At 44.4% G+C, this 17,107-nt stretch overlaps 1 protein-coding gene across 1 annotated transcript; it reads left to right on the top strand.

Annotated features, from left to right (window-relative positions):
- Nucleotides 1-3,502: 3,502 nt before the first annotated feature.
- Nucleotides 3,503-15,355, top strand: LOC310794815 (calcium/calmodulin-dependent protein kinase type 1D-like; the record flags this gene model as incomplete). The annotated part of the gene is made up of 11 exons (XM_083656869.1): nt 3,503-3,609; nt 10,367-10,495; nt 10,850-10,924; nt 11,044-11,182; nt 12,332-12,455; nt 12,832-12,907; nt 13,753-13,865; nt 13,997-14,075; nt 14,453-14,540; nt 14,797-15,149; nt 15,298-15,355. Exons 1-11 carry the CDS (start codon nt 3,524-3,526, stop codon nt 15,353-15,355), a joined length of 1,320 nt encoding a protein of 439 aa, XP_083512995.1. The 5' UTR covers nt 3,503-3,523.
- Between the last annotated feature and the right edge of the window lie 1,752 nt (nt 15,356-17,107).

Genomic DNA, 17,107 nt, shown 5'->3' with positions numbered 1-17,107 from the left:
AAGGGTAATTAATGATGAACTAATTCGTTAATTAACCATTAATTAACATTCGATTCACACACGCACCCTGCATACAGTACCTGCGTCATGCAGGGTGCGTGTGTGCTGCGTGCATCGTGGAGTGAATCACTGTGTTTTGAAGTAATTGCGCATAGTGCGCATAGTACGCACTGTAGGCTATTTTAAAAGCTGCAGCTGTGCAGAGCTGCAGCCACAGGCCCACGTAACGGCAGCAGCAGCCTCTCTCTCGGTGGACGCGCACCTGTGAGATCGCAGCCCCTCCCCTCCCCTCGGCCCTCTCCATGGATGTAATCTCCCACGACTTGACTGAGTGAGGAGCCCGACAGAGTACTAGACCACGGAGAGCTCCTGTCAGGTGAATCAGAACTGAGCTCTTACAGCGCAGAGTGTCTAGGTAAGTGTATACATATTTTCTCATCTTATTAAAGTGAATCTGGCATGGCTTAGCATTAGCGTAGTAACTTGTAGAAATGCTGCTTGAGGACGTTCGTTGTCCAGCTACAAACCAGTCCGAGCCAGTGCCAGAAGTGATTCTGCGCGTAATTGGATAGTAAAGCGCTCCGCGTCAACATTCAGCATCAGTGCAACAACCCTGGCTGTTTGAATTTGATTTTGTTCACTTTGAGTCGTTGTAGTTTGATAGTAAATTAATGGCATATCTGATCATTCGCAGAGTGGTTTTTCGGTGGATGCTGCAAACCAAGACAACGTGGTCTTATATTGGCGGCAGTGAGACCGAGAGTAGAGACAGGACGCTGGAGGACCGCGGCCACATCCGATGTCTGTTGCTGCCAGAACAGCGCATCATCACTTCGCTCTCTCTCACGCAGTGTACCAGTGTTGGCCCTGCATCGGTCAGAGAGACACTTCTTGCGTCAGTCGAGCAAAGACGTGCAGCTTCACCTGTTATCAGCCTGCAGGTAAGGACAAAGTTACTTTAAAGCATTTCTGTTTGAGTGAAATTATTTAAAAAAAATGAATTTGTTGGTTTACAGTAATTATTTTTGTGTGTGCAAATCTTCAGCAAAATCATTTGGCTTGGTTGTTTACTACTGGACATGTCACATGCTGTATAGCCAGTGTTGGGGGTAACTCAGTCTCATTACAAAAGTAACATATTACATGTAATATATTACATGTACTTTTAGCAGTAACTCAGTAATATAACTTATTACCAATAGGATTTCAGTAATATTACCCATTACTTTGTCAAGTACAGCATTTATGACATCACTGATGATGTCGTCAGTGGGATTGATGACATCACTGATGATGTCATCAGTGGGACAGACAGAGAAACGTCCGCTGCTCGGCTGCTGTGTGGCCTTGCCTGCCCTATTGCACAGTCTCCCTCTCTCCCTCCCTCAGTCTCTCTCCCCCTCTCTCTCCCTCAGTCCCTCCCCCCTCCCTCCCTCTCCTCCTCTCCCTCTCCTTCCTAATCAAACTGTGTGTTTTTATGTAAATATCCACTATAGATGACAATAACAAAGGAAAATAATAACATTTAGAATTTTGGACGGTTTACACTGACTTCAAGACGGTTTAAATTATTTTTTCGGGGTGGTGATGTCATTCTGCTACTGCAGTTATTTCCGTGAAAGTAATGCAAAAGTAGTGTAATAAGTAACAAGTTACTTTACACAGACAGTAATATTGTAAAGTAACATTACTTTCAAATGAAAGTAACTTAGTAATATGTAGTATATTACATTTTGAAAGTAACTTGCCCAACACTGGCTATAGCACAGTAGCATTTAGGATGCCTCTCACGCACTGTGTTGTGGTTGTGGATGAGAGTGTCTGTTGGCTACAGCTGATGGCTGGAGTGTGCAGTGTGCAGTCCTCTTGAGTGCACCTCTGAGTCGCACCTGTCTGTGAGTCGCACCTGTCTGTGAGTCACACCTGTCTGTGAGTCGCACCTGTCTGTGAGTCACACCTGTCTGTGAGTCGCATACGTCTGTCACATACGTCCTGTGTGCTTGTGAACGGAAATAAAAAGTGTGTGTGTGTATGTGTGTGTGTTGGGGGGCGGGGGGAAGAAAGGGACACAGGACACTGCACCATATCGTTTGAATTATTCAGTGTGGGTGTTAGAACATTATTTGAGGGAGATGTTGCGTGGCGTCCTGCAGGTTTCTCTTGCTGCAGCAGGTCTGCTGATGTGGACGGACCAGACTTCAGAAGCACAAAGCAACATGAGTGGAGATTGACCCCAAATTAACTCTGACCTTCTCATCAGCTGTTCACAGATTTCTACCAGAGAGTGATTCTTCATTATAATAATATACTAAATATAATTCAACATATGTTCATGTTTCATCTTTAATTTAGAGTTTAGAGTGAATTATGAAAGCCCCCCCCCCCCCCCCCCCCCACATGGCATATCCTCTAGCTGCACTGACTGTTCCGAGGCGAGGTTGCCAGATCAGCTGAGGTTGCCAGATCAAGAGTTAATCCCTTATGTAACTCAGGGAAAAGAGGACAAGAAGCCACAGAGAGTGAGAGTCAAAGCAGAGACTTAAAGAGTTAAAGAACACCTAAGTCTTCTCAGTGCCTTTAGGCTGATTAGATCAATCATAATTGCCCCATTTCAAATCTTTATAGAGCCTATTGGTCATCAAAGCAAAAACAAATATTTGCACTGGATATTGCTGCATGATCATTAGAGCCTGTTTTGATATGAGATGCACATTTTGATTGATTGATTTTACTTTACTTTACTTTATATATACTGTATATATATATATATATATATATATATAGTCATTTCAGAGACTAGGCTAGCTTTGATTGGCTGACATGGTTCCGATGAATGTTCTGCTGTTGTCCCATCGGCGCAAGGAGGTGTTTTTCAGGCCAAACTGGCAGCAACGCTGTTTAAAAAAAGAAAACGCCAGATTGTGGACTCTTGCCTCCAATCAATTCAGTCTGATCAGGCTAGGTGTGCTGGTGTCTTGTGAGGAACTCAGAGAAGGAGGCATGATCATGTGTAAGCATTTCAAAATCAGATTAAAGTTGGCCTCACACTGTAGGCTATGTGCCTGCAGGGATTAGTGTGTCTGCCAGAGGTGTGGGTGATGTTCCTCCTCCAGCAGACAGTCAGAGGTCTGGGTGGTGATCCTCCTCCAGCAGACAGTCAGAGGTCTGGGTGGTGATCCTCCTCCAGCAGACAGTCAGAGGTCTGGGTGGTGATCCTCCTCCAGCAGACAGTCAGAGCGACGCAGCCCACTGACAACCTCCATGCCTGCTTTCTCATGACTCTGAGAAATTCTATAATCCAAGAGGACACTGTGTTCATGACAATGATGATGAGGGAGTTTGGACGCTAAAAGAGGATTATTGGCAATTTTTCTTGCAATTGCACGCAGAACATATATGCACTGTAAGGCAACGCTCATCTCATGTGACACCGAGGGGCATTGAGACTGCGGACGGCGGTGTTCGGTGACATCAGTTCTTCTCTCTCCCTGTGACAGAAATCCCTGCCGAAGCTTCTGCAGACATGGGCCGCAAAGACGCCGACTATGTGTGGAAGAAGGACACTGAGAACATCCAGGAGGTGTTCGACTTCATGCAGGAGTTGGGATCGTAAGTATGGTCAACTCAGTTCCAAGGCAGTTGTCACATCTGAAATCAAAGTTCAGAGATGAGCTTCTGGGTCCATTCTTTATTACAGCAGGTTCTCAAGTATTGATGCAGAAATCCAAATGACAGGAGGTTTGTAAATATATTTTAGGCTAAGAAATTCGGGAATGCATGGTATGTTGTTGTTGTTGTTGTTGTTGTTGTTGTTGTTGTTGTTTTTAAAGGCTGATACCGAAGCTTTTCAGACATGCTTAACTTAAGATAATTAAGTGTTTTTGTTTTTACTAAAGACTATGCATTCTGTTGCTAATTTGACAGTTTTATTAAGTGATCACTCAAAACAAAAATCCACGATCACCCAAATATCGTAAAAATGATTTGGGATTACCGATGACCAACATTGCTTATTAAAATGGATATCTGCCGATACCAATATTCTACGGATATATTGATGCAATTGAAGCAGACTACATCGCTGCTGTGGCGTCATATTAGAAGTTTTTATACATATACATACACATACTTTTATGTTCATCATGGATGTAAACAGCTTTAAATCCTCCAGTTCGTTCGTGACGTGATTGTAGGCCTCCCTGATTCCAGATCCTGTCTGAGTTGCAGGACAGATCATTGGTTTGATTGGATTGACATGAGGAGATGTACTTTCCTGGAGACTTAGTCACAACAACACTGGCTACAGTAAGGTTTAACCTCAGCTCTCCTGACGGACGCTGCGTGGCTGCAGATCCAGCTTAGGAGATCATTCACAAAAACGGCTACATCTGTCCTCAATACAACTTCTATTAGAGTTGTTTTACACTAAGAATTGTCAGTTAATGTGAATTTTTCAGACAAGTTGATCTCTCAATGTTCATGCAGTGAGTCGTCTGTATTGGTCGGCTTTAGTTCGTGTAATTAGGTCAGTATTAGGTCAGCGAGCAGTGAGAGAACAGGAGGTTAGAGGTTAGAGGTCAGACATAAAGGAAGGTGTGAGGAGGCCGGTATGCTGGCAGAGCGATGGGAACAGAGCAGCTCTGTGCTCAGAGCTGAAGCCTGCCAAAGGCCTTCTTGGCTGCAGCCCATCAGCAGTGAATAGACTGTGAAGGAGGCCAGGCTCCTTCTGAAGCACGGCACACTCATTATGAACATGACTCTGAAGCACGGCACACTCATTATGAACATGACTCTGAAGCACGGCACGCTCATTATGAACATGACTCTGAAGCACGGCACACTCATTATGAACATGACTCTGAAGCACGGCACGCTCATTATGAACATGACTCTGAAGCACGGCACACTCATTATGAACATGACTCTGAAGCACGGCACGCTCATTATGAACATGACTCTGAAGCACGGCACACTCATTATGAACATGACTCTGAAGCACGGCACACTCATTATGAACATGACTCTGAAGCACGGCACACTCATTATGAACATGACTCTGAAGCACGGCACGCTCATTATGAACATGACTCTGAAGCACGGCACACTCATTATGAACATGACTCTGAAGCACGGCACACTCATTATGAACATGACTCTGAAGCACGGCACACTCATTATGAACATGACTCTGAAGCACGGCACGCTCATTATGAACATGACTCTGAAGCACGGCACACTCATTATGAACATGACTCTGAAGCACGGCACACTCATTATGAACATGACGCAAGGCTCTTTTAAGTTCACAGCAATCACAGTTATTTCCCAGAGCACTTAGAAATAAACACCGTGCGGTGGCCATGTAGCAGCGGGCAGGTGCGATTTTCAGATGAAAGATTGTGATTATTATATCTTTTTTTTTTACAAAGCAGTCAATGATTCAGCTGCTGTGGAGGACCTGGTGGGATAAGACAGATACAGGCAGACTGGCTGGCTGTAATAATCCTTCTCAAAAAGAAAGAATAGATGAATAGATCTTTGAGGCAGCTGCACGTTCAAGTGATTTCTTCTCTTGCCGACACTCTGAGTCAGAGTGGCTTCACTTGACTGCTGTCATTTCTATGAAAGATAGCAGCAGAGTGGAGCCACTGAGCCGTCATGGCCGCTCCCCAGTGTACCGCTTAGTTTACTTTCCTCTTCACATTTTCCATCACTATGATCCAAAAGAGACTGGACTGCGTGCGTAGGACACAAATACAGACAACAGCCTACAGACTACAGCCTACAGCCTACAGACTACAGCCTACAGACTACAGACTACAGACTACAGACGACAGACTACAGACGACAGACTACAGCCTACAGACGACAGCCTACGGACTACAGACGACAGCCTACAGACTACAGCCTACAGACTACAGACGACAGACTATAGACTACAGACGACAGACTACAGACGACAGACTACAGCCTACAGACGACAGCCTACGGACTACAGACGACAGCCTACAGACTACAGCCTACAGACTACAGACGACAGACTATCAGTTTAACCCCGAGTTTAACCCCGAGAACAATCTGGGAACTCAGAGTCTATCAGTCTGATGACACTCAGAGTCTATCAGTCTGATGACACTGATGTCACTCAGAGTCTATCAGTCTGATGACACTGTGTGATGTCACTCTGAGTCTATCAGTCTGATGACACTGATGTCACTCAGAGTCTATCAGTCTGATGACACTGATGTCACTCAGAGTCTATCAGTCTGATGACACTGATGTCACTCAGAGTCTATCAGTCTGATGACACTGATGTCACTCAGAGTCTATCAGTCTGATGACACTGTGTGATACTCAGAGTCTATCAGTCTGATGACACTGTGTGATGTCACTCAGAGTCTATCAGTCTGATGACACTGATGTCACTCAGAGTCTATCAGTCTGATGACACTGTGTGATACTCAGAGTCTATCAGTCTGATGACACTGTGTGATGTCACTCAGAGTCTATCAGTCTGATGACACTGATGTCACTCAGAGTCTATCAGTCTGATGACACTGTGTGATACTCAGAGTCTATCAGTCTGATGACACTCACTGTCTGATGTCACTCAGAGTCTATCAGTCTGATGACACTGTGATGTCACTCAGAGTCTATCAGTCTGATGACACTGATGTCACTCAGAGTCTATCAGTCTGATGACACTGTGTGATACTCAGAGTCTATCAGTCTGATGACACTCACTGTCTGATGTCACTCAGAGTCTATCAGTCTGATGACACTGATGTCACTCAGAGTCTATCAGTCTGATGACACTGATGTCACTCAGAGTCTATCAGTCTGATGACACTGATGTCACTCAGAGTCTATCAGTCTGATGACACTGATGTCACTCAGAGTCTATCAGTCTGATGACACTGATGTCACTCAGAGTCTATCAGTCTGATGACACTGATGACACTCAGAGTCTATCAGTCTGATGACACTGATGTCACTCAGAGTCTATCAGTCTGATGACACTGATGTCACTCAGAGTCTATCAGTCTGATGACACTGTCTGATGTCACTCAGAGTCTCGTCAGTCTGACGACTGAAAAGACTCTGCCCAGAATGCCTCCAAAAGCATCCAGATTGGCGGCTCTGCCTGTATTCAGATGTATTCAACCCCCTCGCCCCCTCCTCGACTTTATCCTGCAAAATGCTTCCCTCAGGCAGCACATCAGTGATTTCTGATGGTGCTTTGCTCTTCAATCTGCAAGCCAAAAGGAAACCGCCTGTCATTCACTTTCATGGCTTGATTGCTAATCTGTCTCCAGGGTCACAATAAGCATCAAGGAGATTATCTGAAGAAAATGAGCTCCGGGAGCCGAGGAGAAATCAGTTGAGCAAGGAGACCTGAAGTGATGTGATGTTGCTGTGGTGAGGGGGGCAGCTTTCTCCTGCCTGTCTGTCTGCTCAAGCCCTAAACTCGCTAGCAAAAACATGGCAAGAGGGAAATAAAACAGAAAATAAGATACACCTTAGTTCATATTGCATTTAACAATTTAAAATGACACGTTTAATCGTACTGGGATCCTTCAGCGAATGTTAGTACTGTAGCTTACCAGTAGTCATTTATAAAGTCGTTTATTTTCAATCTAGTTAACATTTTGCACCTAAAACCTTGTGAGCTTGATCTACATGAGAGTAGATCTACATTAGAGTAGATATATCTGAGAGTAGATCTACATGAGAGTAGATCTACATGTACAGATAGGCCAGACCTGTGTTGTCCACTGTCTGCCCTCGCCTGCCCCTGTCTGTGTCCGTTAGGGCCGCTGCCTTTCCTGGATCCATGCTTAGACACCTGCAGCCTGCCTGGATCCATGCTTAGCACCTGCAGCCTGCCATGGGTTCCATTGCATAAGGGATAAAGAGGCTAATCCACCTGGTAGAACAACTATTCCCAGACAGACAGACAGCGCTGAAGATAGCCTGGAACAGAACAGAACAGAACAGAACAGAATAAGTCCGACTTAGTGTAGCTGACATGTGGACCGTTGAGCCTTTATAGGGGACCTTAATTGGACCCTTTGCTTCTCAACGATACTCATCTTCGCTGCGTTTGATTTTTGTTCTGCACAAAAGTCCAAGAGCCCGGGTGAGAACATGAGGGGGAGTTGGGGGTGTTGGGGGGGACACATGTTATACTTGTGAGTGGATGACGTGCTGCTTTCTGTATATCAGATTGGTTTCCACACCAGGGCCACATGGGGCTTGCTAGGGGCTCCGACTCAAAATCTTACACCAGGATCAAAATGATTATTATTGTTTTTTTTTTAAATAATCTTTTTCTTGTAAACAAAAGTTGTAAACTAGCACGTTTCCTCTGATGCACGCCACTTCTTTTCACCTGACAGCGAGGGGTTTCGCCGGCAGGACGTAGCGTGTGGGAGGATCATGCTATTCCCCCCCAGTTCTCCTCCCCTGAACACGACCAGAGGAGGCGCTAGTGCGCGGCTACCAGGAAACATACCCTTAATCCGGCTTTCCACCTGCAGCCATGGCCACTTGTGCCTGTATGGACGCCCGACCACGCCGGAGGTAACACGAGGGGCTCGAACCTGCAACCCCCGTCTTGGTAGGCAGGGAATCTACCGCTGCACTCCCGGGCGCCCCTCAGGATAAAAATTCTAATTCAAATCTGCTGGCTTTCTGGCATTGCTTTGGATGTGTCTAAAGCAATACAGTACATCAGTTATGAATCATCACCGTAAATTCCGGACTATAAGGCGCACCGGTCTATAAGCCGCACCTTCAAAGGTGACTATTTTTTTCTTATATAAGCCGCACCGGTCTATAAGCCGCGGGTGTTTTGATGTTTAATTACCATATGTAAGGCTTCGTGCACAGAGGGGATTGTCGGGAAAGAGATGGCTGTTTGGGGAAGCTCCCATTTATTAACATTTCAACAAAACAAAAGTCAGGTCACTAATCCCCAGACAAAATCACACATTGTGAGATGCTTAAAAATCACCATCGGCGGGAGCTGCTGTGCAGCCAAGAACACAAGTGAAATTCGTTCTCTCGTGACCTGTGGTTCTCAACGTGATGGACGATTCACCTTTCTTGTTAACAGTCCTAGTGAGAGGCAGGTCGAACGTCAAAGGCACTTCATCCATATTTATGATCTGCTCCGGTCCGATGGAATATTCCTTGATCTTTCTTTGTGTGAATTCGCCGAAGTTTGTAATTTTCTCCTGGTAGTCGGGAGGGAGTTGCTGACACAGTCGTCCGCGCCCTGACGGACAGTCCCTTTCGTCTCGGGTTTGTGCATGATCCTTTGCTGCTGCTGCTGTTGTTGTTCCTGTCTCGCTACTGTCTCAGACATGGCTTTCAGGCTCAATCGCCGCCATCGTCGTAACACAGCCAGTTCTCCATCTTTTGAAGCATGATGTTAGATTACAACGAGCTAGTTGTGTGGCTTAGCCTTCCAAAATGTTGCTGTTAGTTTTTTAGAATGTAATACATAGAATTGGGAATGTTACATTCAATTTCATTCAGACTGTCTTTCAGGCTCAATCGCTGCCTTTTTCCCCCCGGAGCGAGGGAGGAGGGAGGGTGTTTTACCGTAGTGGCTGAGAGAGAGTAGTGGCACAGTGCTCCAATCAGGTCGCGAGGCACATTTTTTGCAACATCATCCAATCAGGGTCTCGCTCTCATAATGTCTGTCTTGCTCTCGTTCTGCCTCATACCAACATCCATAGATTTTGGAGGTTCCCGAGTGGCCGTTTGCTGGAAAAATCCATAGATAAGCCGCACCGTTATATAAGCCGCAGGGGGCAAAAAAGGCCAAAAAACGGGAAAAAAGCCGCGGCTTATAGTCCGGAATTTACGGTACTTTAAATCATGAAAACAATAAAAACATAATCATCTCACTTGATGATTATGTAAGTCACTTTGGACTTGTGAAGAAGATTGTGCTACGGATAATGAGTCAGCCCTGTGTGGCCCTGGTTGGCTCAGTATAATGGAAACCAGCGCTGTTAAAGGGCCCCGTATCCAATTAAAAATGGCCCTCTCCTAATGAGCAGGCCGACTCATTTCCTCTTGTTCTCCCCTCCTGTGATGATTCACTGCGTCGGCCATAACTCTTTTCCCATGTGTGTTGATGATCACAGGGGGGCGTTCTCCGAGGTCTACATGGTGAAGGAGCCATAACTCTTTTCCCATGTGTGTTCATGATCACAGGGGGGCGTTCTCTGAGGTCTACATGGTGAAGGAGATAACTCTTTTCCCATGTGTGTTCATGACCACGGGGGGGCGTTCTCTGAGGTCTACATGGTGAAGGAGCTAACTCTTTTCCCATGTGTGTTCATGATCACAGGGGGGCGTTCTCTGAGGTCTACATGGTGAAGGAGCGGAAGACGGGCAAGATGTTTGCCATGAAGTGTGTGAAGAAGAATAAGCAGAAGAGGGACCTCAATCTGGAGAACGAGATTGCAGTGTTGAGAAAGTAATACACTTGTAATATATATATTTAAAAAAAAATATATATATATATATATATATATATATATATATATATATATAGACTTCAACCTTCATTTCACATTCTCTCTGTACTCGCTGTATAATCAGCTCCAAAAGGAATCCAATGACATTTCTCTTATTTGTGTGGTTTAGTAGCTGGAAATCTGAGGAAAATGTGTGAATGACTTTGGATTTATTATTATTATTATTATTATTATTATTATTATTATAGTACAACATATGGCAGCAAATGTTTTAGGAATCCTTACATTTTTTGGCCTGATCACAAAGAAGGTAACGATATAATGAAAGTAAAACGTCTTCTTCTCTCAAACAGGATCAAACACGAGAACGTCGTGGGGATGGAGGATTTCTATGAGAGCCGGAGCAATTACTATCTTGTCATGCAGCTGTGAGTTGTTTTCTTTATTCACATGAAATAATCATGTTGGCAAATAACTGACAAAACGTGTAAACTTAGTTGGCTTGGCTTTGAGATAAGGTGTAAGAATAATGCCGTCTCCCTGCCAGTGTTACGGGTGGTGAGCTGTTTGACCGTATCCTGGACCGCGGCACGTACTCCGAGAAAGACGCCAGCAGGGTGATCCAGCAAGTTCTGCAGGCGGTCAGCTACCTGCACCAGAATGGCATCGTGCATCGGGACCTCAAGGTACGATATAGAGGAAACACGCACACACGCACGCACGCACACGCACACGCACACGCACACGCACACACACACACACACACACACACACACACACACAGAGTAAACAGACTTTCTGTAAAAAAACAAATGAGCTAAAATCTTTGGGAGACCCTGGGACAAAATCTTATCAAAAGGGGTTCCATGGTCTTTTTTATATATATATAAGCAATATCACATGAGAGGGAGTGCGGTTGTTGGCTAATATTGGCACTGCTGTGATTCGGTCGCAGACACGAGGCCGCAGGCCGAGTGCCGAAGATAATCACAGCTGAGAAAATAGCTGAGAAAATATATGATTTCTCTATTTATTCCTCCGCCAACAAAAATAGTCCCCTCAGCTTTCTGCTTTGCCGAAAATGTAGCCTAATCAGCCTAATTAACTGCAGGCTGTCTACTTTACTACTGTCTACTCTACAGCTGTGAAGCGTTTTGTTGATTAGAGCAGCTGTTAAGCGGAGTGATCTACACACAGTGAAGAGCCAGTGCATTATCATGAAATATTGGCACTCGTAGGATCCCTCTTGTCCAATCAAATTGCTCGGCCGGAACTACCTGTTGTATAAATATATATATATATATATATATATATATATATATATACGGTATATATATATAGGCTTTTTCCCCACACATAACAAAACACTAACAAAACACTACAACACCATGACAACACAATATATCGTTACACCAAGAAAAGAAAAGAATGAAAAGACAAAACTCAGAAACAAAATGACCAATAACACACAGAAAGCACATAGAAATATAATAATGAAACACATAACAGCTCAATCCTCAACAACCATCAATGTCCCACTCCTCGCTGGAGGAGACCCTCTCCCACTTCCTGTTATGCTGCACCCCACGACCGCCTGCACCCATCATCCCCTCCAAAAGACATGACCCTCTCACTATGTAAAACAAATTCAAATTCAAGTCTGAGAACTAGCTTTAAAAATGACCATTTCCCCCAGTAGAACGTCTGTGGTCTTACTTGTGTCAGTTTCGGGGGTCCTTCATGTGGAAAAAGTCTGAGAACCTCTTTCTTTACACTGTAACACCTGCTGTGTTCAGTGTCACGCTTGAACACGCTCTTGGTTCTCCTCCCTGCAGCCGGAGAACCTGCTGTACTACAGCCAGGATGAGAACGCCAAGATCATGATCAGCGACTTCGGCCTCTCCAAGATGCTGGACAACGGCATCATGTCGACAGCCTGCGGCACGCCGGGATACGTGGGTAAGAAGAAGTGTGTGTGTGTGTGTGTGTGTGTGTGTGTGTGTGTGTGTGTGTGTGTGTGTGTGTGTGTGTGTGTGTGTGTGTGTGGGATACGTGGGTAAGAAGAAAACACGCTCTTATGAATGATGTATGGTCACCTGCTGAACGGGGGTCTGAAAATGGGCCAGAGAAATATAAGACACACGCAGGGGAGCAAGTAAGACAATACATAACATGACAGGTGTCATACATTATTTAGAGCTTAGTTGCTCTGAGATATGATACATATCTACCAGCAGCCAGCTTTGACATGAGATGAGCTGCACCATTCAAATTAGTTTGAGATGACATTTATAGAGTCGTGCTAATAATAATAATACGATTTCCTCACTTTCAGCTCCTGAAGTTTTGGCACAGAAACCCTATAGCAAGGCAGTGGACTGCTGGTCTCTTGGAGTGATTACCTACATACTGTGAGTACTCACCCTGCTGTGGGACAATATGGCCACTCTCCTGTTTCTTAGATGGAGATAAAGATGAAAGATTTTCGCCAAAGTTTGGTTTTCTAAAATCGCCAATCTGATCCAGGGTTATCTTCAACAAGTGATTGAGTAAAATAACTCAGGTCATGGTGTTTGGTATATAACACAGTCATCCAATAGTTCAGGGACTGAGTCATAGCACCCCCTAGTGAGCATATAAGACACATGCACATTATCTCTCTCTCTCTCTCACACACACACACACACACACACACACACACACACACACACACACACACACACACACACACACATTTGAAATATTTATTTATGTCCACATAAATACAAGTATGCAAAGGACATACTCAGTAATAGTGCAGTCAAATGCTGGGAGTCAGTCAGTTACATGAGTGCCCAGACGGCAACCACAATAATGCGTACACATAAGAAACACACAGGATGATAACATGGCAGGTTGATATATACAGTTATACTGTAAGGCAAGGTAGTGGTCAGTATCCACTTCATGGGTACAAAAAGCAGCGCCTCCTCCATATTGAGCGGCTGCCGATAATAGTAGATATTGAACAATGAACTGTTTGGCCCTTCTCTTTGGGAGACCAGCCATCTGAAGGCCTCTCACAACCAGCTTATGGACATGACCTAGGCTACCATATATGAAAACTAGAAGTTTACACCTGTAGCCCAGCTGTGAAATGGTCTGTTCTAGCTGTTGGTACTTCATCATCTTAATGCACATGAATGCACACACACTTTGATGTAAATCATTTGGGCAGTGTTCCAACAATCATCGAGCCTTGCGTTGCCTCTTGCAGACTCTGTGGATATCCCCCTTTTTATGAGGAAACTGAGACACGACTCTTCTCCAAAATCATGAAGGCGCAGTACGAGTTTGACTCGCCCTTCTGGGACGACATTTCTGAATCTGGTAAACAAGCACATCGACCATCAGCATCCACACAATGTTATATGCTGTGTTCTTAACGTCTGTGTCTTAACGTTGTGTCTTGTGTGTCTTAACGTCCGTGTCTTAACGTTGTGTCTTGTTTCGATGTGCAGCTAAAGACTTCATAAGCAACATGATGCAGAAGAACCCCAGCATGCGCTTCTCCACCGATCAGGCGCTCAGACATCCCTGGTGAGTGACCATCATCATCAGGAGGGACGACCATCGTACAAATACTGACTTCAATGCGTCAAATTCAACTCTCATTCTATAACGTTTTATACTTTGTTGACTTGAACCACATTTCATAATATGAGTAAATCATTTTGTGCAGATTAACATTCAGACCAGGATTTTGTTGATGCTCTGAAAGTGATATAAATAGTACTAGAAGGTGCAGTAAGACATAATGAGCTGTAACCCATAGCTGATGATACTACAGTCATAGTCACATGCATCTATTGGTGGAGTAGCTCAGGTAGGACAGCATCCACCTGGTGCCAGTTCAAACAGATTAACCTGAACCTACAAATACATTTGAACATGTTGTCTCATCCTCTGCTTTCTAGGATTATCGGAGAGACGGCACGGAGCCAGGACATCTACTACTCCGTCAGCGTCCAGATCCAGAAGAACTTTGCCAAGTCCAAGTGGAAGGTCAGTTCTCATTGGTTTCTGTGGCTCCGACACAGTAAGCTCATTGAGGGCCTACAGTTTATAGTAGATCAACTCCCCACCTAAATCCTTCCTGATTCATTAAGGACTGTTAAATAGGTAGGATTCCGTAATCAAGGCCTGATAGGACGAAAATAAATCAAGATCAAGTCTACTTTGATGTTGTTTCTGCACAGAGTCGATCAATCTGTCAAAACCTCCCAATCATGTGTGATTTCTCCTCTCTCGTCTCTCACAGCAAGCCTTCAACGCTGCCGTAGCCATCAACCACATGAAGAAGCTGCAGGTGGCGCACTGCGAGCTCGTCCTCCAGAAGCAGCAGCAGCAGGCCACAGTGCCCGACATCAAGGTCATCGACGTGTCCTCCCCGACCAGACAGCGCAAGCATCTGGATCTGGAGCGGGCCGAGATCAACGGGAACGTTCGATCGGGGACGATCCACATGTCCCTGCCCACCAGCCCCAACGAGCCCAAGAGTCACTACCACCACCTGAAGAGCCGGCAGAGCGAGCAGCACCAGAACCACCACGCGCCCAGCATGGCTGAGCAGGGCAAGCATCAGTACCACTCTGAGCCCGCCAACCTCAACGGGTTCGTAGACGTCCGCTCCTGTAATGTTCATCGATCTAGCGCTCTGAGTGTTGACTGATGGATGATGTAACCTCTCTCTCTCTCTCTCTCTCTCTCTCTGTCTCTCTCTCTCTCTCTCCCTCTCTCTCTCTCTCTCTTCTGTCTTTAGGTATGGGAAGAACCACAGTGGCAAGGCTTTGCAGACTGGAGTGTGTTCAGTCATGTGAAGGATCCATGGAGCTGACATGGAGATGAGCATTTTACTAGGTAAGGCTTGTATTAACAATAATGGCATGCAAACATGTCATTTTGACATAAATGATAGTTTTAATATATTATAGCACTTAGGTGCGTTATGGTCGAGACACAAAACAAGGTTGCACAAGCAAAGAAAAGGACAACATGAAAAAAGACATGGTGATGGGTGGAATACTACTACTAATAATTCACAAATCATAATCGTTGTGAAGCTAATCGAGCACAGATAATCAGACAAACAGAATGAAATAAATAAACAAACAAACAAATCAACCAGTACTGCCCTCAAAGGTGTTGTTTCATATCTCTAACTGTGTGTGTGTGTGTGTGTGTGTGTGTGTGTGTGTGTGTGTGTGTGTGTGTGTGTGTGTGTGTGTGTGTGTGTGTGTGTGTGTGTGTGTGTGTGTGTGTGTGTGTGTGTGTGTGTGTGCCCCCTGCAGGTCAGTCATGCTGTGCTGACTCAGCTGGTTTGTATCAGCAGCAGTTCCCACCCGGACTGAAGGAGAAATGGCTGACCCCCCCCCCCCCCCCCCCCCCCGTTCCCTGATAGACCCAAGTGGTCTTACGAGGTCCAGAGTCCGTGGGACATTTTTTTTTCTTTTTTGGAAGGAGTGCCTATATGAATCTTCTCCCAGTGCACAGACAAGCATAACGAAGCTCACTGACACATGCACACTTCAACTCACAGACACACAGTATATAACACACAGACACACAGTATATAACTCACAGACACACAGTATAGAACTCACAGACACACAGTATATAACTCACAGACACACAGTATATGGGCTTAAACAGGGGATGTTATTAGCTCACTTGATGCTAAGCTACTTTAATGCTAATCCCATACCAGGTGAAGCAGTGGCCTCTGATGTCATGGACGTGTTGTATTCTAATTCCTGGCTTTTGATCCGGGAGAGTTTATTTTTAGTCACTGCACTTTACTGCACATGTCTATTACTCCAACACATAATGCAATAAGACAAGTTATTACACTTCATCAGTTGTTGTTGTTGTGTAACTGTATTCTCCTAGCCCACCTGTGTCTGTACAGGAAGCACAATAGAGTTGATGTGCAAAACGGCATGTGTTCCACTTAAATTCAGTCCTACAGTTATCATTGATTTCCCTAATGCTGGGTCGGAATCATCTCTTTATTTTTATCCTCATATTAATTAATTACCCTAATTAATTATGTGTTTTGATGTATTTTTCTAAAGTATTTGCTGCCTTTTCTAAAAAATAAATAAAAAAAACATAATTGAAAAAATAAAAAAAGACCTACAGACAGAGGTTTAATTAGTTAACCAAAAGCATTGGTTAACTAATGCTTATGTATATATATATAATATATATATATATATACATATATTTTTTGTAAAAAAAAACATTCACCACACTGTAATATTGGAGTATGTGTGTGTGTGTGTGTGTGTGTGTGTGTGTGTGTGTGTGTGTGTGTGTGTGTGTGTGTGTGTGTGTGTGTGTGCGTGTGCGTGTGTGTGTGTGTTATTGTTTTTGGCTTTGTTTTCCGTCTGAGTTTGTTCGTTTTTGTGTGTTGGTGTTTAAAAAAAGGGAGAGAAGAAGAAAACTGTACATTTTAAGTTGCATATTATCATTACTTGTTCTTGTAAAAAAAACAGAAAAATATGATTGCTTGACTACTTAGTACTTACCCATGTACAATTGCACCTTGCTTTTCTTTAAAAAAATGGTTT

This window comes from Poromitra crassiceps (assembly GCF_964638095.1).
Source record: "Poromitra crassiceps genome assembly, chromosome: 20".
NCBI lineage: Eukaryota > Metazoa > Chordata > Actinopteri > Beryciformes > Melamphaidae > Poromitra > Poromitra crassiceps.
This window is presented reverse-complemented; position numbering and strand designations above follow the sequence as displayed.